Here is a 22494-nt window from a genome sequence, read left to right as displayed (position 1 = left end):
GATTGCTAGAGAGCATGAAAAACAAAACAAAAAGTACTCCGTACCTAACCAAGCTACAATGTTCAGAAGAGAGCTCTGAAATATCACAACTTGAAAATGAAGCTCCAACCATCCACGCCCAAAAAGTCAAACAAAAAGCAAAGCGTCATGCCCAAGAACAAATGAAACAAAAATAGGAAGGGAAACAAATGCATGGGCAATACCCAAAAAAGAGTAGGTGAGAAAGATGTAGACCGACATATGACCAACCTATGGTTCAAAACAGCTGGGCTGAAATCTGAAACATAGGGCTTTATCATCTCTGCCCAAGACCAGGCCATCAAGACCAATTACTACCGGATAAAAATCCTCAAAGATGGCACAGACCCAGCATGCAGGATATGTGGTCAATTCCAGGAAACCATTGACCATATCGTGGCAGGGTGCCCTGGCTGGCCAAAACTGAATACCTACAAAGACACAACAAGGCCGCCACATACCTGCACTGGAACATCTGCAAAGAATTCAACTTCAACACAAAAGAAAATGGTACGAGCACAAGCCCCAAACAGTAACAGAAAAAGACAACATCACAATCTTATGGGACATGCCAATACAGACAGATTGTGAGATAAAGGCCAACAGACCAGACATCATCATCAAGAACAAAAAAGAGAAAAGCTGCCTTCTCATCGACATATTCATCCCGACTGAAAGGAGCACCTCAGTAAAAGTAACTGAAAAACTGTCGAAATATAAAGACCTTGAAATAGAGATTGAACGAATGTGGGGAATGAAAACCAAAACAATACCAGTAGTGATAGGAGCCATGGGGCTTGTAAAAAAAAGGGATTGAGAAATACACCCAACGGATCCCGGATAACATCAGAATACAAGAACTACAGAAGATTGTACTACTTGGAACATCTCATATCCTAAGAAAGGCACTACCCATCAAATAGACTTCTACCTCATTCTAACCCTAGGCCTAAGGAATATACCCGGTTATTATGTTGTGTTATGGCATGAAGTTAAAGGAAATTTGTATAATGAAAATAATAATGATGATGATGATGAAGAAGAAGAAGAAGAAGAAGAAGAAGAAGAAGAAGAAGAAGAAGAAGAAGAAGAAGAAGAAGAAGAAGAAGAGGAAAATAATATTAATAATAGTAATGATGATGATGATGAAGAAGAAAAAGATGATGATAATAATAATAATAAAAACTAAGAATAACAATAGGGTGCTGCAGCACCTTTGGTGCTTGACCCCCTAATACTAACAATAATTAACACAGCAAAGGGTCCAATCTATACAATAGCTGGAGTATAGCTAAAAAATAATGAAGTTATTAATTTGTGTATATTATGCACTGATCGATTTTTTTTCTGTCCCTCTCCAATGTTTATCTATGTTTATCTTGGCATTGCATCAGTAGTGTCAAGGTAAGTGTTAAGTCTTAAATTTGTGTATTTTCCATGGGTCGTTTGTACCAATTGCTCTAAGATAAATACATGTACATAATTTATACATTCTTCTTAAACCTGCCCACCATCCTTTTTGTTAAAATTGAACAAATCTGCTTCTGGTTTATAACACACTTTGTTTAAGTGATCATTCTGTTCTATTTTGTGTCAGGAAAATCAAAATCCAAAGTTCTGACTGAGATGATGCAAGGATATTAATGTAGATTGTTTTAGTCAAGACTCAATTGCTATTAACTGGGATAGATTTCAGCTCTAATTCCTTTTGTTGATGATGAATAGAACTTCTTTTATTTGGAAGTTATCAATGTAAATGATAAACATGCTCACATGAAAACAATTAGAACTAAAGGTAGAGATTTACCATGGATCAGCTAAAAGCTTAACAGCCTTTTAAAACAAAGGGATAAAGCCTGGGCCAAATATCATTTGTTTAAAGATTCTGCTGATTGGGAAACCTACAAATACTTGAGGAATTTTCATAAGATCAAAATAATGAATGCAAAATCTGATTACTACAGATATAGCTTTTCTCAGGATTTTCATAACCCCGGACAGTTTTGGAATCAACTGTATTCTCAATAAAACTAACAAACGCTTCATAAACCAGTTAAGAATTAATATAATCCTATTACGATTTCTGATCCTTTACTTATTTCCCATGCTTTTAATCAGTATTTCTCATCGATCTGCAGTTCCTAACAATTTAATTCCTATGGTATGGCTGATTCCTTAAACCTTACAACTAACTACAAATGGTTCATTTTCCTTTAGCAAAATCTTACCTACTGATGTTTTTTAATCTTATATGAGAGTTAAAAAGAAAGTAGTAGTGCTGGTCCAGACAGTTTGGAAGCCAAATTTATTAAACCTGCCGCTCATATAATAATGTATCTTCTTGCAGATTTATTTAACTTGTCTCTGTCTACTTGTTCAATTCCCCCATATGGAAATGTGCCAGAGTTACCCCCATTTTCAAAAGTGGAGACCCATCTGATGTGAATAATTATCAACCAATTTCTATTATTTGTACTATTGTTAAAATCTTGGAGAAACTTATTTTAATCAATGATCACAGTACATCAATCAGTTCAATATTTTATCTCCATCTCAATGAGGATTTAGACCCAACTTTTCCACCACCACAGCTCCTCTAAAATTAATCTATGATGTGCTCTCCTCCTTTTATAAGGGACAACTCATAGGTGCAGTTTTTATTGATCTTTCCAAGGCTTTTGATATGGTTGATCAATACCTCCTCCTTAATAAGCTCTATTCTGTTAGATTAACTCAAAATCATCTGGTTTAATGCTTATCTTCATAATAGACATCAGTCTGAATATTTAATTGTTGAAAAGGGTGTTTCACAAGGTTACACACTGGACCACTTCTTTTTTTCTGTTCTTATTAATGACTTAACTCAAATGTGCTCTGTCTTGTTCATTTCATGCTGATGATGGTATTATTTACACTTCTAACTCTGATTACAAATACAGAATTCCTTAAAGTTCGATTTTAATTTGGTGCAAAACTGGTTTCATAACAACAAACTCATATTGAATAAGAGGTCCTGCAGCATGGTGTTTGGCATGCAGCACAGTCATTCATATCCCTTTGTTTTGAATATGTATTTTGATGATGGGTCACCCCTTAAGAAAATTGATTCATTCAAATATCTTGGACTTCGGATTGACCCTGAACTCTCCTCTATGCCCCACATTGATTTTATTATAAAAGAAATATATGGTTGTCTGAGTTAATTGTATTGTTCAATTAATTGTTTTACATTTCAAATCAGAAAAAAATAATAATTTCTCATTTGATATTACCTATTATTGATTATACCAACATTGTCTATCAGGACACTTTTGACACTTATCTTAGGCCCCTTAATGTTGTGTATAATCATCTATATAAATTTGTTTGGAGGTGTCCATAACTCACCATTGCTTCATGTATGAATCGCTTAATTGGTTGTAGCTTAAATCTAGAAGGCAATTTCACTGGGTTCAGTTCATCTTCAGATGTGTTTACGTTGTCATTCCTATTTGAAACAGATTTTGGTTTCATTTAGATCTCCGTATCCACTCAGACATACGCAATATCCCTTTTTTTTTCTTGGTCCCCAGATTTTTCAAAGAAGTTGGACGCAGGTCATTCCAATACAAAGCTCCTACTGACTGGAAAAAAATATTCCTCTTTTTTCTGAGATCTATTACCTCTTTCTGCCGCTTCATGACATCTTTATTTTCTCATCTTAAAACAACTCGATTATGCTTTTAATTTATGTGTACTTGAAGACAAACCACTTCAATTGCTCTTTATGTTGATGTAATAGATTTATTATCTGGGTCATTATATCCAATTTTTCCTGTTCTGAGGACTGGGGGTGTGGATGGGAGGGGGTGAGTGAGTTGTTGGTATCTGTGTATTTGCAGTGTATATTTATTATGTAATGCTGTTTTTGTTTGTATGTTTTATATATATATTTTATCTAAAGGACCCTTTTGAAAATGAGGGCTATCTTTGATAAAATCAATTCAATATGTAAAGCAGTGGTGAGACAAGAATTGAAGGGATGGGTGTTTCCATGACCCTTCCATGTGCACCGTAATTAGATTGTCAAGTGAGTTTGGGTCTTTCCAGAATAGAAAAATAAATGGTGGGGTACATTTTTTACATATCATCAAGAGTGATGAAACTCAATATGCTGCCAATAAGGTGGGTAGAGTGAGACCTTTTCATATGTCACTTTGTTAATGGACTGTGTATGTTGATGGGAGGGCTTCAATGTTTAACCACAGAAAACCACATTGCTGGAACTGAATCTCTAGAATCTCCTTGATAGATTACATTCACACATTCTCAGAGGACTATACCAACTTAATTACTGCAAAGTTGTACAACAACATGTGAACACAATACAACTATACATTTAAAGTAGAAGTTTTAGCTGCAGCAGTGTTTGCAACTGTGTATACTGTATATTGTATGTATATATGCATATTCTGTCATGTCCACCTACCTCATGTACATGAAGTAACCTGCTGACTTGTTTATTCCAGCATCTTTGCACTCTGCACCATCCCACTATTGCATTCCTGTTTCACCTATATATAGCAATTCCTTGCATATATTCCTGAAGAATTGTTATGTTGTTATTTTATCCAAGTACATTGACAGGCACTAAACCAGAGTCAAATTCTGTGTATGTTTAAACACACATGGTCAAATAAAGATGATTCTGATTACCATAGTTTCATAAAACGTTTAGTGTCTGTAATTTATTGGTAAATGATGAGATGTCCATACTGCAAAACATGTGAGAGCATCCTGACCTCATCATACATTATGTGCCCCAAGATATAATAAATGGACAAATGTGTTTTCAGAATTTATTTTCCTTGCAGTGATGATTTTATAAACTTGGCATAGCAGGAAAAAAAAACTGAAAAAACATTTCAAATCAATATTTTATGAGAATAGAGGTAATGCAATAGTATAAAATGTTTCAACAGCAGGGGAGCAGATCAACAGCAGGGAAGCAGATTAGTGGCATCACAGTGATATACATCATGGTTTCAAATGGAATATTTATGTTCAGATTTCAAAGTAAACTTTGAACATTAGATTTTGAGGTAAATGTGATGTGGGAGAAAAAAAAAGATTTGAGGAAACTTGCCCTTCCGTCTCTCCTCTATAAAATTTAATTACTGCCTACTGGGTTTATTGCTCACCGACTAGAGGCTGTCATGTGGAAGTGATGGGGGGGGGGGTTGTCATTCATTTATTTTTGAAGACCATACTGTTACATTGGACACCATATGTGCCGGTGGCAGTTAGGCTGATAGGGAAGCAACCAGTCTCTTCTTTGAGTTATGATGAAAAGGCATTTGAAAAAGCCTTTAAAACCACATGACACTAAGACTCTGAGGCTCTGACATCACAACAAATGCTTGTAGGCAGCATGGCAGCCTATCAAGCCAGTACAGCCCACCCTGCCTGTTCGGCAGTGGGGTGATGCATTGTTGAGTTTTTTTTCTATTGTGCTCAGCATAAGAGGCAGATAATTCTTTGTGTGCTGACACATATTATACATGGGGGTGGGGGGGTAGGGATCTTCTTGGCATAATTATAAAAATGTAATCTTTGTTGTTTTTTCCCCTCCTTATTCTTATTGCTCATGGTTGAACAAGATGATTAGTGGGGTTTGCCACACAGAATGATGTAACATGGCAAAGTAACGATGGCTATTTGACAGTTTTTACTATAAATATCTGTGACTGACAAATTATATCACACCCTCTTTGAGGTTCAGATGCTGTAAAACCCACAACTCCAGTAAGCCAGGGAGACTGAAACAAATAATTTGCAGAATAATTCCCTTCTCTGTGTCACATGGTGGTTGGCACGTGTATGTGTGTGTATGTGGTGGCATCTGCTTCTCTCTCCCTGGTACCTGTGAGAATATGGCTACTGACTAGCTGCCCAGATCTAATAAGGAACACCTGTCCACTCAGAGAAGGAGAGAGGTGATTGGTGCACTGTCCAGGAGGTGTGGGTTATTTTCTGCAGTTCTTTTTTTTTTTAGGTGTGTTCTGACGGTCAAGCAACCCCCAGTAATGAAGGCTCGTGACCGTGGGGCCATGCCCGAAGGACAGGGAGATGAGAGAGGAGGTGCTATGGGATATGTGGAGGGGTGAAGCATACTTCAGCTCTCCTCTCAGCTATGTACTGCTCCTTAATTCTACTTGATTCAAGAAGTTATTGTCCAAGTCTTTTTCAACACATGTCCAAGGGAATAGGTATAAACATTCAGGTAGGGTCAAATAGTTGTTTGTTTTGCTTTATTGGTTTTGTTTTTGATGTGGCTGAGTGATTCACTAGTTGATGTTCCCTAATTTGGTGTGTCATGTTTGCTTGTTTTAAATTATTTGATCGATTTAATTCTGAGGAAAACATTCCAACTGTGCTTGTCAGCTGTTTATTTAATGGACATTTGAGGGACTTTGGAATCATCTTTAGTTATAAAAAAAAAAAAACTGACTACTCTGCCCCTAACCTTGCCTCTCTGCATATAGGCTCCTCACCACCCCACTACTTCCTGGACATGGCTGGACTAATTACACAGGAGGAAGAGAGCCCCAAACCCAAACCATAGACCCTAATAATGCCTCACTGTGTTGGTGGATGGTGATTTTATAGACACTCTAGGGCCTAGGCCCAGACTATTTTAATCTTTTTATTTTCTATTTTGAATAAAGTATGTTTTACTAAAGAATCAAACCTGTGTGCTGTCTGAACAGAGCGCTCCCCAGTGGGACAGGAGTACATAGCTAGGGGTTTCGTCCTGTAACATTGTGTTACCAAAACCACCGACTGAATAAGAGTTGAGCCATTTTCCTGGGTTATGCAAAGTTGCATATTTTTGGGTGGAACGTGGACCCAAAAACAGGTGGTTACATATTTGTTTTCTGAACTATGTAATTGGGAAACAACTTCAACTCTTTTTTTTTCTTTTTGATATACTTTATTAATCCCCATAGGGAAATTCTTCTGTATTTAACCTATCCTAGCTGTGTAGCTAGGAGCAATGGGCAGCCGCCATCCAGCACCCAGGGACCAACTCCAGTTCGTCTGCCATGCCTTGGTCAGGGGCACAGAAAGGAGTATAAACCCTAACATTCATGTCTTTTTTTAATGGTGGGGGAAAAACCCACCGCAGACATGGTGAGAACATGGTGAGAATGAGTTTATGGGCATTCATCCACTAGTTGTCATCATAATCATTGTCATGCCTCTGCTCTACCATATCTATTTTGTGTGTTAGTGCTCAAGGATTTTCTACGTCCTTTAAGTGGAGTGGACAGACTTCACAGAATGATAGTAGCAACCATAACAAAATATAAAACTGTTATGAATGAGGCTGTTTTACGCTGGCCAGCAATTACTCACATGTGACTGGCAACAGCTCTGAAGGATCTTTCCTTGTGAGGCAATGTTATTCACACAACATTACCCTATTTTCAAGGAAATTTTTCAAGACATTTTCATTCTTGTGGATCACTTTGTCGCCTGTTGCCAGCTGAACAGAGGAAATCTCCGCTGCATTATTGTCACCATTAATAAATATGAATTATCTACTTTTCAAAACATTTCCCAAAAAACAATAGGTTTAAATTAAAGATAGATCCAATTTGTATCATCTCACACATTATATTCTTTTTGTTTCAGTTTATTGAACTTAATAGACAAAGACCAGCCACAAGAAACTATGGCTGGCAGGAAACTACTGTGCAAAGTAATGAGGTTTTCCAGCTTGCTTCAGGACTATAGAACAACTGCAGTGGAACAAATCACATATTATCCCATATCATAACCTCAAGCTGCTTTTATTCAAATGATCAAAGTGGCAATTTATCATAAAATGTCACATGACACACTGGGGTATTTTGTAAAGTCTCTCCTACCATCAGTGAAACAATAAAAAGATGAACCAATACCAAATCTAGGGCACAGTAATAGTTTTCCTTGTTCCACTCTTCTTTCCTCTTCATATGTACACAACCAAACACTTCAGCCCTACCACTTTCACATAGGGGTGTAAAAGTGGTAGACATGTCTTTATCTTCCTCCCTTCATCCCTTCTCCCATCGCCACATTACCAAACTGCAATCCTCGCTTTCAATTAATCCAAGATGCTAGAGCAGTTGGTGCCAATTTCAGCTGCTTTGCCCCTTGTTTTGGCTGCCTCTTTGTTCTGTGTATTTGCCTGTCACAGTTGGTTGGAAAACCTCTTTCTCCTCACCCACTCTACTAAGTATAAAATAATTGCTGTGGTAGACTCAGCCAGCCCTCTGAGACACATACACACACAGAAGCATAGGTCCATCTATTACAAGCAGAAAAGTTGGACACTGCTCAAACTTTAACTGTGAGCTAGTGATGTTTCAAGATAAAAAATCTTATTTTTGCCTGTTGATAATTGATTTTACATCAGCACAGTTCTCGTTTTGGCCTCTTTGACTTGCTCTCAAAGTTTTGTTTTGTTTTCTTTTTTTCCCTTACCTCTTGCCTTATTCTGAGTAGATTCACTGTCATAATTTGACATGGAAGCCTCCTAATAACATTGCTTTATTCTTTCCTCATCTTTTCATTCAACCTTTATTTTCATTCATTCAACCTTTATTTAAATCTTGAGTAATTGTCATTGTCTCAGTGCATGCTAGGATGTATCTTCGAGTCAGGGGATTGCCCTCATTTTCAATGATGTCGAGAGTATAATTAAAACAGAATAAATACACACAAAAATAATTAGTGAGGGAACAAACAACAACAGAACGCCATTAAAAACAGTCACATTCAGGAGTGGAGTATTTTGTAATCATGTTTTTAAATTGATTTAATAAATTGACTTACAATTGTGTAAAGTTGTAATGTGTGTTGTAAAATATTCCAAGAGTGTGCAGCACTAAAACTAAAAGCAGTTTTCCCAAATTTAGTGTTTGCATGTGGGATTTCGAACATTAGCCAATCACTTCAACGAGTCAAATAATGACAATAGAACCAGTTTAACAAGGAAGAATGATGGCAAGTTGTAAGGGTTTTTTAAATTAATAGAAACCAATGGCTGTCATGTCCTACTGTTAGAGAGGTCCACCCAGTCTTTTCATAAAATATGCAATGATGGTGTAGAAAAACTGTCACTGGTAATTAATCTCAGCACAGAGTGACAAACTGAATCTAGGGGTTTAAGAATGGAAGCAGAGACATGTCTATAGATAACATAACCGTAATCCAAAACAGAAAAGAAGACTGCCTCAATTATCTGCGCCCTACTGAACATAGGACAATGACCTCTGTTTCTGTACAAATATCAATTTTTTTTTTTGCCATAGCTTGCTGACATGTGTCAGTGTGAAATTTAAACATAACTTTTTGATCCAGCCAGATACCAATATATTTATACTCCAAGACCCTCTCAATATTGTGTCCATTCAGAGTGGTAATATGCAAACTATAGTTCACAAAATCGCTGGCTCTAGAGAATAGTATATATTTAGTCTTGTTTGCAAACAGAACTAATTTCAAATTTAAAAAGTGCATCTTGCAAATTTTCAAAGGCTTGTAGAATTTCAATGGTTGTGTGCAGTATTAGCAAAGCAATACAGAACTGTATCATCCACATAAAATGGGCATTGCAATTTGTTAAAAAGGATGTGATTGTTATGGCTCGCTCACCCCGCGCCGTGGCCCACCCACCCCGCGCTGGCAGCCAATCGGCTCGTCAGGGCCAGGCTTAGTCATCAGGGCTGGGCTTAAGTTTGGTGGCCTCCCATGTGCCCGTTGTCAGTTCGTGTTGTAACCTCCCCGCACCTGCAGTAGCGGCTACTCTCCTCTCATGGTCCTTTTCTCTACGAACTCATCCCAGCCCTTGGTTCATGTTTTTCCCTTGCAAAGTTTCCCCATGGAAGTATCCTGCTGTGTTCCGCTTGGATTACCCGCGAGTTTTTTTCCCCCTTGGACTTTCCGTTTTTTCCTTGTCGCTCATTGCCTTCCTATGTTTGACTATTTGTACGCGTAAGGAATAAAGTACGCCAGTTTTTGGCTAACCCCATCTCTGTCTGGTGTCGTGCGCTTGGGGTCTTCCACAAACCCTAACAGTACGAACTGACCACGACGACCCCAGCCGACACAGAGAACGTACCGGCCAGCCCGCTTCGAGCGGCTCTCATCGAACAGATCCAACTGACTAACTCCCACACCCAGCAGCTAGAGGCGGCCTCCGCCGCGGTGAGAGATCTTCAGACTCGGGTCCCGCCCCTCCAGGCCTGTGTGGGTAACCTAACGAGGCAGCAGGCGGCGTTGGCGAGCCAACAAGCAGAGATCCTGCGGCAGTTGCAAACCATCACGGCGCCTCTCACCATCCAGCCGCCGGGCCAGCCTGCCCCTGGAGTTGTGGGTAACCCGCCCCCTGGGCCCGCTGCCCCGGTTAACCCTGTGGGGCTCAACCCAGTTCCCCGGGAGCCCTGCCTCTCCAGCCCACGACCGTTTGATGGCGACTTTGAGACCTGTGCCACGTTCATCATGCAGTGTGAGCTGGTCTTCCTGCACCAACCCAGCATGTTCACATCTGATGCTGCCCGGGTCGCTTATGTGACCAACCTGCTCACAGGCCGAGCAGCTCAGTGGGCCACTGCTTCCTGGTCCATGAAGGCCAGTTTCTGCCTCACCTACGAGGCCTTTGAGGCGGAACTATGGAAGGTTTTCCACCATCCAGTCGGTGGCCAGGACCCTGGTGCTCGACTGAGCAGTATCCAGCAGGGCAGTGGCAGTGTCACAGACTACTCGGTGGAGTTCAGGCTGGCCGCAGCTGAGAGCGGCTGGAATGACCGGTCACTTCGGGTCACCTTCCGGAGAGGTCTCAGCGAGGCTGTCAAGGACCAGCTAGCCACCCGGGAGGAGCCCACTTCCCTCGAGGACCTGATCAAGCTCGCCATCCGCATCGACGGACGCCTCCGGGAGAGGAGGCGCGAGCAAACCCTGCGTGGATCCCCGTCCATTCCCCAGTCGTCCAGCACTCCTAACAGGATCCCTACTCCTGTTCGCCCCACTTTCCCTGTGGCCGTTTCTCCCCCCGCGCCCCAGACCACGACGGGGGAGGAACCTATGCAGCTGGGGCGCACGCGCCTTGGTCCGGCCGAACGGGAGGCCCGGTTCAAGGCGGTTCAATGCCTCTACTGCGATGGACGAGTACATCTCCGAGTCCTTGGCAGCGGGGCTCATTCGGCCCTCGTCCTCCCAGGTGGCAGCTGGATTCTTTTTCGTGAAGAAGAAGGACGGGGGCCTCCGACCCTGCATTGACTATCGCCAACTCAATGAGATAACCATCAAAAACAAGCACCCCCTTCCTCTCATGAGTTCCACCCTTGAGCCCCTCACCCAGGCTACAGTCTTCACTAAGCTGGACCTCCGGTGTGCCTATCATCTGGTCCGGATCCGGAAGGGGGACGAGTGGAAGACAGCCTTTAAGACGCCCCGGGGTCATTATGAGTACCTGGTCATGCCGTTCGGCCTCACCAACGCCCCGGTGGTATTCCAGGCTCTCATGAATGACATTCTCCACGACATGCTCGACGAGTTTGTGGTGGTGTACCTCGATGACATCCTCATCTTCTCCAGGACCCTCGAGGAACATGTCCAGCATGTCCGCCGGGTACTCGAACGTCTCCTCTGGAACCGGCTCTTCGTCAAGGCAGAGAAGTGCCGGTTCCATTCCCCTTCCGTTGACTACCTGGGCTTCATCGTTGAGAGGGGACAGACCAGGGCCGAACCCCCGCAAGATCCAGGCTGTGGTGGACTGGCCCGATCCCACATCACGGAAGGAATTACAGAGCTTCCTCGGGTTTGCGAACTTCTATTGGAGGTTCATTCGGAACTACAGCTGCGTGGCAGAACCTCTCACCAGGCTGACCTCCCCCTCTCAGCCATTCATCTGGTCCCTGGCTGCCCGCTCTGCGTTCCAGTCCCTCAAGGAGAAGTTCACCAGCGCCCCGGTCCTGCTCCACCCCGACCCCAAGAGGCAGTTCATCGTAGAGGTGGACGCTTTGGACACCAGGTTGGGGGCTGTCCTCTCCCAGCGGTCAGCGTCTGACCAGAAGGTCCACCCATGCGCCTTCTTCTCTCGCCAGTTCCTCCCCGCCGAGGAGAAGTACGATGTCGGGAACCAGGAGCTGCTGGCAGTGGTGGCTGCTCTGGAGGAGTGGCGCCATTGGCTGGAGGGGGCGGAACAGCCATTCACCATCTGGACAGATCATAAGAACTTGACGTTCATCCTGGCAACCAAGCGCCTCAATGGTCGGCAGGCATGGTGGGCCAGCTTCCTCAGTTGGTTTGACTTCATGCTGACTTATCGCCCCGGGTCCCTTAACACGAAGGCAGACTCCCTGTCCCGACAACACCCGAGGAGGGAGCCAACTACAGAGGAGCCGACTCCCATCCTTCCTGAGGCCAGGGTGGTTGGCGTGGTTACCTGGGGCATCGAGACCGTGGTCAGGCAGGCGTTGCACTCCCATCCCGCCCCGAGCCATGTCCCTCCACGCCGCCTATTCGTCCCGGACGCAGTCCGGCCCCGGGTTCTCCAGTGGGGCCATGCCAGTCAGTTTGCTTGCCAACCGGGTGTCCACCGCACCTTCACCTTTCTGGCTCGGCGTTTCTGGTGGCCCACCATGAGGAACGACGTCAAGGACTTCGTAGGGGCCTGCTCCGTCTGTGCTCGCAGCAAGGCCTCTCACCAGGCACCCGCGGGTCTGCTGCAGCCCCTCCCAACTCCAAGCCGGCCCTGGTCCCATGTGGCGTTGGATTTTGTCTCCAGACTGCCTCCCTCCCAGGGGTGAAACTGTGATCCTGACAGTGGTGGACCGCTTCAGTAAGGGAGTGCACCTGGTGGCCTTCCCCAGACTCCCATCGGCTTCTGAGACAGCGGACCTCCTGACGAGCCACGTGTTCCATCTCCACGGCCTTCCCCTGGACGTCGTCTCGGACCGAGGGCCCCAGTTCGTCTCACAGGTATGGCGGGCCTTTTGTAAGGGGTTGGGTGCCTCTGTTAGTCTCTCCTCTGGCTATCACCCACAGACTAACAGACAGACAGAGAGGATGAACCAGAGCGTGGAGTCTGCCCTCCGTTGCGTGGCCGCCAAGAAGCCCAGCTCCTGGAGCCGGTTCCTCCCCTGGGTCGAGTATGCCATCAACTCCCTGGTCAGCACTGCCACCGGCCTCTCACCTTTTGAGGTGTCCCTGGGCTACCAGCCGCCTCTCTTTGCTGCGCAGGAGTCAGAAGTGGCGGTTCCCTCTGTGCAGGCCCATCTAAACCGGTGTCGTCACGTCTGGGAGGTGACCAGAGCTGCTCTGCTCAGGGCAGCTGAGCGCGCCAGTCAGGGAGCCAACCAACGCCGGTCCCCAGCACCTACGTAACAACCAGGCCAAGGGGTGTGGCTGTCCTCAAAGGATCTCCCGCTTCAGTCCACCGCGAAGAAGCGGAACCCCCGGTTTGTCGGGCCCTTTGAGATCAGGAAGGTTCTCAGCCCAGCGGCGGTGAGTCTTAAGCTTCCGGCTTCCTTGAAGACCCATCCCGTGTTTCATGTGTCTCGGGTTAAGCCTGTCTCCAACAGTCCTCTGATGCCTCCGGCCCCGGCTCCGCCTCCCCGAGATCGTGGATGGGCACCCCCAGTGGAAGGTCCGCCGGCTGCTGGACGTCCGGCGCCGAGGACTGGGGTTCCTGTATTTGGTGGCCTGGGAGGGCTACGGTCCGGAGGAACGTAGCTGGGTCTCCCGCCAGCTCATCCTGGACCCTGGGCTGCTCACTGAGTTCCATCATTCCCATCCTGACAAGCCGGGCAAGTCGCCTGGTGGCTCCCGTGGAGGGGGGGGTACTGTTATGGCTCGCTCAACCCGCGCCGTGCCCCGCCCACCCCGCGCCGGCAGCCAATCGGCTTGTCAGGGCCGGGCTTAGTCATCAGGGCTGGGCTTAAGTTTGGTGGCCTCCCATGTGCCCGTTGTCAGTTCGTGTTGTAACCTCCCCGCACCTGCAGTAGCGGCTACTCTCCTCTCACGGTCCTTTTCTCTACGAACTCATCCCAGCCCTTGGTTCATGTTTTTCCCTTGCAAAGTTTCCCTGTGGAAGTATCCTGCCGTGTTCCCGTTTGAATTACCCGCGAGTTTTTTTCCCCCTTGGACTTTCCGTTTTTTCCTTGTCGCTCATTGCCTTCCTATGTTTGACTATTTGTACGCGTAAGGAATAAAGTACACCAGTTTTCGGCTAACCCCATCTCTGTCTGGTGTCGTGCGCTTGGGTTCTTCCACAAACCCTAATAGTGATATTGTTATTATAAATTGTGAACAAGACAGGGCCAAATACTGAACCTTGTGTAACCCCCTTTGACAGTGGTAAAAATACAGAATGATCTACTACTACTACTACTACTTTCGGCTGCTCCCGTTAGGGGTCGCCACAGCGGATCATCCGTTTCCATTTCTTCCTGTCTTCTGCGTCTTCCTCTGTCACATCAGCCACCTGCATGTCTTCCCTCACCACATCCATAAACCTCCTCTTTGGCCTTCCTCTTCTCCTCTTCCCTGGCAGCTCCATATTCAGCATCCTTCTCCCAATATACTCAGCATCTCTCCTCCACACATGTCCAAGCCATCTCAATCTTGCCTCTCTTGCTTTGTCTCCAAACCGTCCAACCTGAGCGGTCCCTCTAATATAATCGTTCCTAATCCTGTCCTTCTTCGTTACTCCCAGTGAAAATCTTAGCATCTTCAACTCTGCCACCTCCAGCTCCGCCTCCTGTCTTTTCGTCAGTGCCACTGTCTCCAAACCATATAACATAGCTGGTCTCACAACCATCTTGTAAACTTTCCCTTTAACTCTTGCTGGTACCCTTCTGGCGCAAATCACTCCTGACACACTTCTCCACCCACTCCAACCTGCCTGCACTCTCTTTTTCACCTCTCTACTGCACTCCCCGTTACTTTGGACAGTTGACCCCAAGTATTTAAACTCAGATGTCTTTGTCACCTCCACTCCTTGCATCCTGACCATTCCACTGTCCTCGCTCTCATTCACGCATAGTTATTCCGTCTTGCTCCTACTGACTTTCATTCCTCTTCTCTCCAGTGCATACCTCCACCTCTCCAGGCTCTCCTCAACCTGCACCCTACTCTCACTACAGATCACAAATGTCATCCGCGAACATCATCGTCCATGGAGACTCCTGCCTGATCTTGTCCGTCAACCTGTCCATCACCATTGCAAACAAGAAAGGGCTAAGAGCCGATCCTTGATGTAATCCAACCTCCACCTTGAACCCATCCGTCATTCCAACCGCACACCTCACCATTGTCACACTTCCCTCATACGTATCCTGCACCACTCCTACATACTTCTCTGCAACTCCTGACTTCCTCATACAATACCACACCTCCTCTCTCGGTACTCTGTCATAAGCTTTCTCTAAATCTACAAAGACACAATGCAACTCTTTCTGGCCTTCTCTATACTTCTCAATCAACATTCTCAAAGCAAACATCGCATCTGTGGTGCTCTTTCGTGGCATGAAACCATACTGCTGCTCGCTGATCGTCACCTCTCCTCTTAACCTAGCTTCTATTACTCTTTCCCAAATCTTCATGCTGTGGCTGATCAACTTTATACCTCTGTAGTTGTTACAGTTCTGCACATCGCCCTTGTTCTTGAAAATCGGTACCAGTATGCTTCTTCTCCACTCCTCAGGCATCCTCTCACTTTCCAGGATTGTGTTAAACAATCTAGTTAGAAACTCCACTGCCATCTCTCCTAAACATCTCCATGCCTCCACAGGCAAAATACAGAATGATCATTTCCCAAAATCACACATTGCTGTCTATGAGACAGGTAGTCCTGAACCAATTTACAGCAAAAGCAATATCATATAACCTCTGTAGGGACATGGCATGATCAGCAGTCTCAAATGTTTTGGTCAAATTGACAAAGAGGAAGCACAATATTTTCCTTTGCCAACAGCAGAAACAATATTATTTCTAACCAAAGTAGTAGCGGTGACAGTACTATGCTTATCTCTGAAACCAGATTGATGTGGACGTAATACAGAATTTCTTGAGAGGAATGATTTGAGCTAATTATTAACTAATGACTCCATGATTTTAGTCAGACAGGATAGTTTAGATATTGGCCGATGGTTATTGAGATCATTTTTATCACCACCCTTATGCAGTGAGACTACGTGTGCAGATGTCCAGACCTGGGGGATAACTCCAGTAGATATAGAGAGATTAGAGAGATATGTAATTTGTTCAGCAATAAATGGGGCACAGAGCTTTAAAAAAATAAGCGTCTAGTTTATCCTCCCCAGTTGCTTTCTTTCTTGCAATTGATAGCTTGAAGTGCCTCCTTAACAACTGAAGAAGTGATGGCCTGTAGGGTGAACTGAGAGGTATGGTTTACAGGGGGCACATAAGCCAAAGGCTTACTGTTAAGAGCAGATCCTGAATACACCATATCTAACAGATTCCCCGCAACAGCAAAATGTGTGTTTAAAGCATGGCACATGTCTGATGACTTATTCACTAAGCAGTCATTAAACATAATATAAGAAGGAACAGACATAGTGTATTTGTTTTATTTACGTTTACGGCTTTACAACATTTCAAAATTTACAAACTAAATTATATGTAATACCTGGATTTTGCTTTTCTCAAGAAGGATGTGCATTTATTTCTGAGTTGTCTAAAAGCCAGCCAATGGGCTGCTTCACCAGTACGCCTTGCCCAGGCTTCGTCCCTTGTCTTGAACATCATTGAGAACCAGGGGCTCTATCTATCTATCTTTAACCCTAAGCTTTTTAAAAGGTGCATGTTCATCAATTTTAGCAAGTAATGAATTTGTAAAATATTCCGATGCCAATTCTACATCTGGTATTTCAGAGGTGTGGTGTATATTACTGTCAGCAAGGTCACCGAGAAAAGCCTGTTCATTAAAAGTTTTGAAATTTCTTTTGATAATAATCCCATCAAGTGAAGGTTAATGGATCATGCATGTTCTCTTCTAGCACCATCTAGTTTTATATTCAGTTACACAACAACCTGTAGTATTATTTCCAGTTAGAAGTCTCCCAGGTTGTGCATTCAAATCAGTTGATTTCAGGTCACAAGCCCCTTTTTTGCATTTTCAACATCTAGGATGCTGCCTATCCTCATGTAGGAGGCAATTTTCCAAACTAAATTAGGATTTACTTTTTTTCTCACCTCACTTCTGCCTAGGTCCAGACCTTTGAATCCGCCCACTCTACTGAGTGGATGGATTCTTTTGTTCCGGTGTCATGGCATGAAATAGCGGTTTCTCAGTTTGAAAAAGCAATTATCAATAAGCACCAATGGGGGGTTAATGATTAGCCAATCAGCACCATGGGCGGGACTAACGCCGTTGTCAAGCGTTAGACGACATGTTGTCTCAATATCGCCCGGCATTGTCGTTTGTTTTATTTCGCTCTGATCCACTCTTAAAACCCTGGCAAAATCAGTGTGTTGGCATGGCTACGCATCAGTGTCGACTTAAAAAGACATTAGATTCAAGCGGATAGGTTGGTCTCTAGTGATTGGTTAGGGAAACTGGAATCCCCCTGCTCCATGGAAATTGGTTAGAGGGGAGGCAATATCAGACTGAAGATGTAAATGGAGTGTAACGAGTTGGCAGTTCTGTCTGATATCAGGCAAACCTCAATCATATGCTCCCTAAAAACCAGTTTTTTTTTTTTTTACCAAGTAGAGAAACATTCAGTAGTTTGTGATGACGGGGGTAATTTAATTCCCACAACCCTAAAGTTAAAGCAGGTGTTGGGCATGTCAAGGCCTATGTATCCACCCCGACAAAGAATAAGATGAGGGAAAGTAGAAAGAGAAAGAGAGGAAACTGGAGGCAGTAACCGAGAAATACTAGGTCTGATATTAACATAGAGACCAAGAAAAGACAGACGGACAGGGAGATTCAAAAATGATGGCAGAGAAGACACAATGTAACGCGTCTTCACATTATGTGTCATTAATGTGTCACAATGTACTAAGTAGAGCAAAATGGACATGAAAAGAAAAGGAGTAGGCCTCCATGCACCTATTCACTAGTCCCATTAATGGACACATATGGTTGGAACCATGCCTTAATCTCCATTTACCACGACACACCTGGTATCCCTGGTATCACTATGAAAATTGCTTTAAGACTTGACCTAACCAATTATTTAACGGGTTACAGTAGACCTAATGTAGTCCGCCCGCAAAGCAATGGCCTAATGTGTTTGTGGTGTGGCTGTGGATCCAACTAGGCCATTTAGAGACATTAGGGGTGTAATGAACTGGAAACAGCCCTGGAACAGATGACTTTTCTATCACTGGGAAAATAATTACCCCCCCCTTCATTCGACCCAGCATTGTGGGGATGCAGCAGCCAGCAGCAGCTTAGTGGCCTTCCAACAGTTTCCCTCGCTATGATCGCCGACCTATTTATCCTTGTCAGAAACTTGCAGAAACTTGAAGACAGTAAGGGATTTCTGAAGTTTGTGAAACAAACAGATCTGGAAACAAACAAAATAGGTTTCATGAATTAATTCTCTGGGTGCTCTGGTTTCCTCCCACAGTCCAAAGACATTCAGGTCAGGTGAATCGCCCGTACTAAAATGTCTCTAGGTGTAAATGCGTGTGTGTGTGTGTGTGTGTGTGTGTGTGTGTGTGTGTGTGTGTGTGTGTGTGTGTGTGTGTGTGTGAGTGTGATGGACTGGTAGCCTGTCCAGGGTTTCTCCCCGCCTGCCACCCAATGACTGCTGGGATAGGCTCCAGCATCCCCACGACCCTGAGAGCAGGATAAGCGGTTTGGATAATAGATGGATGGAATTCATTCGTTTTTTTTTTGTCCCACTTCAAACTTGAGTATCTTTAGGGAAATATCTTCTTTTTTTCACAATGTGAGAATTGCCTTTAAGCGTCCGTTATCAAAATCATTTTAAACATCATCCTCAATTACACGCAGCCTACACTTTGGGAAACTTTAGAAGTTCGCAAGGCAATAGAGGGTCAAATAGATAGAAAAGCATAACGAGAAGAGAGAACTAGTCCAGAGGGCGACAGAAAACAGAGAGGGAAAAAAAGGGTTCGTTCAACAAGCAGTAAAGCCAACATGGTGTAAGTGGAGAGGCACTGGCAGTATGAGAAGAACTGTCCTTTCAGCACCACTCGCTGCCAAACAGGGAGCACTGATGGCACGTCTTCCATCGCTGTGCTTCAAACTTCTCTTTTTCACACACACACACACACACACACACACACACACACACACACACACACACACACACACACACACACACACACACACAGGCTACACAGCATGAAAACGTTTGCCAGATTATGACCCAAAAGAGCCTTTCTAGTTGGGTAGTGGAACACGGACTTTTCAACCGTAATTATTTTACTGAGCCGAGCAGCTGAAGATTATCACGATGCCTGTGGCTAACGTGCCTCATCCTCAATGCTTACACTGTGTGCCCTGGTTAAAGGGGGGAGGGCTCGGTAGAGGAATCCTTTTGCCGATTGGATAGAGAAACCATAAGGAACTTTCGGAGGGAACAGGCCAACGGCATCAGATCGTGGGTTTGAATGAAAATGTCCACGTTGCTACGGGCTTCTCCTCAAATGACAGGACAAATATCACCAGCTAGAGAATCAAACGGGCTGAATACAGCCACACCACTTGCTCCACTCTCACAGCCAAGACAGAGTGTGCTTGCGTTTCTGTGTGTGTGTGTGTGTGTGTGTGTGTGTGTGTGTGTGTGTGTGTGTGTGTGTGTGTGTGTGTGTGTGTGTGTGTGTGTGTTTGACTTTGCAACGCATGAAAACGTATCCATGTTATTTATTTTTTTTATTTGCCAGAGAGACTCCAGCTACCATCCCATACCTGAAAGAGGCGTAGTATGTTCGCCACCATGATCGACACGGAGCTGGCCGAGGCTCCAATCACTCCGACAACTTTTTCGGGCTTGACGAACACCGGCGGCTCGCCGTTGGTGCACCGCACGTCCGACGTGTCTTTCTGGATGAGCGCCTGCACGAAAATGAGCGACTGCTCCAGCGCGTACGTGTCCCGGGAGCAGGTGTCCAGCACCCGGGCGCCGAGGGTGATGTTGGGCAGCAGCTCGTCGTCGCCGTTTATCTGGTCCAGGGCGTACATCATCGCCTCCAGCCGGTGGATGCCGTTTTCCTTCTTGATATCCCCGCACGGCGTCCCCGGGACCCCTCGGGCATGGACGGGGAAGAGCCCACCCAGCGTCACGTCGCCCTCCACCCGTATGGAGTGCGGCGCGTAAATCTCCTGCGAAGCGGCGAGGTGCAGCAAGGCTTTGACCATCCACAACACCCGGAACGGTGAGCCGCAGGTTTTAAGTTGGGTCCAACTGTTGTGCTGTCGGGTCATGTTTTTTTTTCTTTTTGGGATTACCGCCGCCGTTAAACCATTAAAAGCAGCTCCGCCACGGATAGAAGATCGAGAATTAATGAAAAAATCACAACCGTGGCAAGGCACTTTTTCTTTAGGATAGTTTTGGGGAATCAACGTCCTGCATGGTGGAAATCCGGTCCGATTTCGTGTCCTCGATCGACAAACACGGGGTTTCTCTGGAGTCGCGAAGACTAGGACACATTCCGCAGGTACAGCTCTCGGAGATAACCGCTGTACGTTTGGCTCACTAATGCCTTATCCCTCTGAAGTGTGCGCAGGCTGCCCGCAGCCACGGTCGCTTGTTGCGCTGGTCCCCATGGTGTGAATTAGAGAAAGAGGAGGAAAGAGAGCAAATTAAAAAAAAACAAAAAACAAAAAAAATCTTCAGTTTTCAGTTCGCGAAGGAGGAACCCGAATAAACAGACACCTGACGCCTCCGTCAACTCCTATATGTCGGAGAGCACCAGGACCTTCCGAGGTATTCCGCCTTTGGAGATGTGAATCAGCCAGCCCCCTCTCTGCTCTGATGTCATACTATGAGAGAAAAAAACAAAAAAACCTGCCTATACCTGCAGACAGGGAGTTGTTTGTATTGTTTTTTTTTTTCAAACCCGTTGATCAAAGTGGCTGAATGGGAAGAAAAGAACAAAGCAAAGTAGCCTCAGAAGACTGACGGCTGAGTCTCCGAGACACGTCCACGTTCGTGAGCGCGCCTGATCCAACGAATTAAAGCGCTGATTAGAGTCAACGATGTGAAACGTGCTCGTCCTCACACTAAGGGACGCTCCCCGGGTCTGGTCACCTGTCTTGAACGAGACGCGGCATCCGGAAGACCACACTTCTATCCAGGATCACTTGGCAGAAAATCCGTAACGGGGACAACATCGAGATGTTCTTCCTCCTCACAAAGCTGGAATAGCAATGATACGCTGCTCTCTCTCTCTCTCTCTCTCTCTCTCTCTCTCTCTCTCTCTCTCTCTCTCTCTCTCTCTCTCTCTCTCTCTCTCTCTCTCTCTCTCTCTCTCTCTCTCTCTCTCTCTCTCTCTCTCTCTCTCTCACTCTCTCTCTCACACAAACAACACGTCTTCACTCCTCTTTCACACAAACACACACACACACACACAACACGTCTTCACTCCTCTCACATGCATTTGTGAAATAACTAGGTGCCCACTGCCCACTGCCGAACAACAGAATGGTTTCTTCTCTTTTGAGACAGTTTAAATTCGGACGGCTCTTAAATAATATTATGAATGACAGAGTGAATGAAAGATTACTAGGGCCTGACAGATTCAACATCTACCAAAATACCGATGTCGGTAAAAGGGGGAAAAACATTCGGATTTCTGATATATCTGCCAATTTCACAGTGGATTTCACAAATGAACTGCAGACGTTGTCCTAAAAGTATAACTCAAATTTGGTTGTAGTATCGCAAATGCATGTGATTTGTACGTTTGAGCGTATAGAGCCTGTCTAAAACGTGATAACGCAATAAGTCTTGCTCATGCCTCGCTTGTCGCCAGAGATGTTAATCGCTCATGCTACCGTCCTGTGCTGGTTCTATTCTCTGTTAGCTTGTATGAGCTCCTCTGGGACCCTGATAAATACTCACATGACAGACAAAATAGCTCCCCACTCACCCCTTAATTCTAATTTCTGAAATGAAGCATCCTGCAGCAGACATATACACGTTGGAAACACCTCCAGAAGTGACATGGAGGTGTGTGTGTGTGTGTGTATGGGGGGTTGGGTCAAACAGTTAGAATGTGATGCACTGGTACTCGATGCTGATTGGCTGCAGAGTGTCCATTGATTCCTGATAATGGACATATATACTAAGTAGTTCCAGTACAAGTGTTCAACGTTCTAAATTAATGCAACCATAGCAACAGGGACGCACTCAAAACCTCCGTTTACAGTGTATTACAACACATTAACAAGCCAACATCTTATACGTCTTTCGGCTGCTCCCGTTAGGGGTCGCCACAGTG

General features: G+C 44.8%; 1 protein-coding gene across 1 annotated transcript in view; it reads right to left on the bottom strand.

Annotated features, from left to right (window-relative positions):
- LOC130108509 (metabotropic glutamate receptor 7) overlaps positions 1 to 20422 on the bottom strand; it is a 491728-nt gene extending 471306 nt beyond the window's left edge. The window contains exon 1 of the mRNA XM_056275469.1: positions 19961 to 20422. Within this exon, the coding sequence (XP_056131444.1) occupies positions 19961 to 20410 (450 nt within the window). The 5' untranslated portion in view covers positions 20411 to 20422. The remainder of the gene's footprint in view (positions 1 to 19960) is intronic.
- Between the last annotated feature and the right edge of the window lie 2072 nt (positions 20423 to 22494).

The sequence above is a fragment of the Lampris incognitus genome, chromosome 2 (assembly GCF_029633865.1).
Source record: "Lampris incognitus isolate fLamInc1 chromosome 2, fLamInc1.hap2, whole genome shotgun sequence".
NCBI lineage: Eukaryota > Metazoa > Chordata > Actinopteri > Lampriformes > Lampridae > Lampris > Lampris incognitus.
This window is presented reverse-complemented; position numbering and strand designations above follow the sequence as displayed.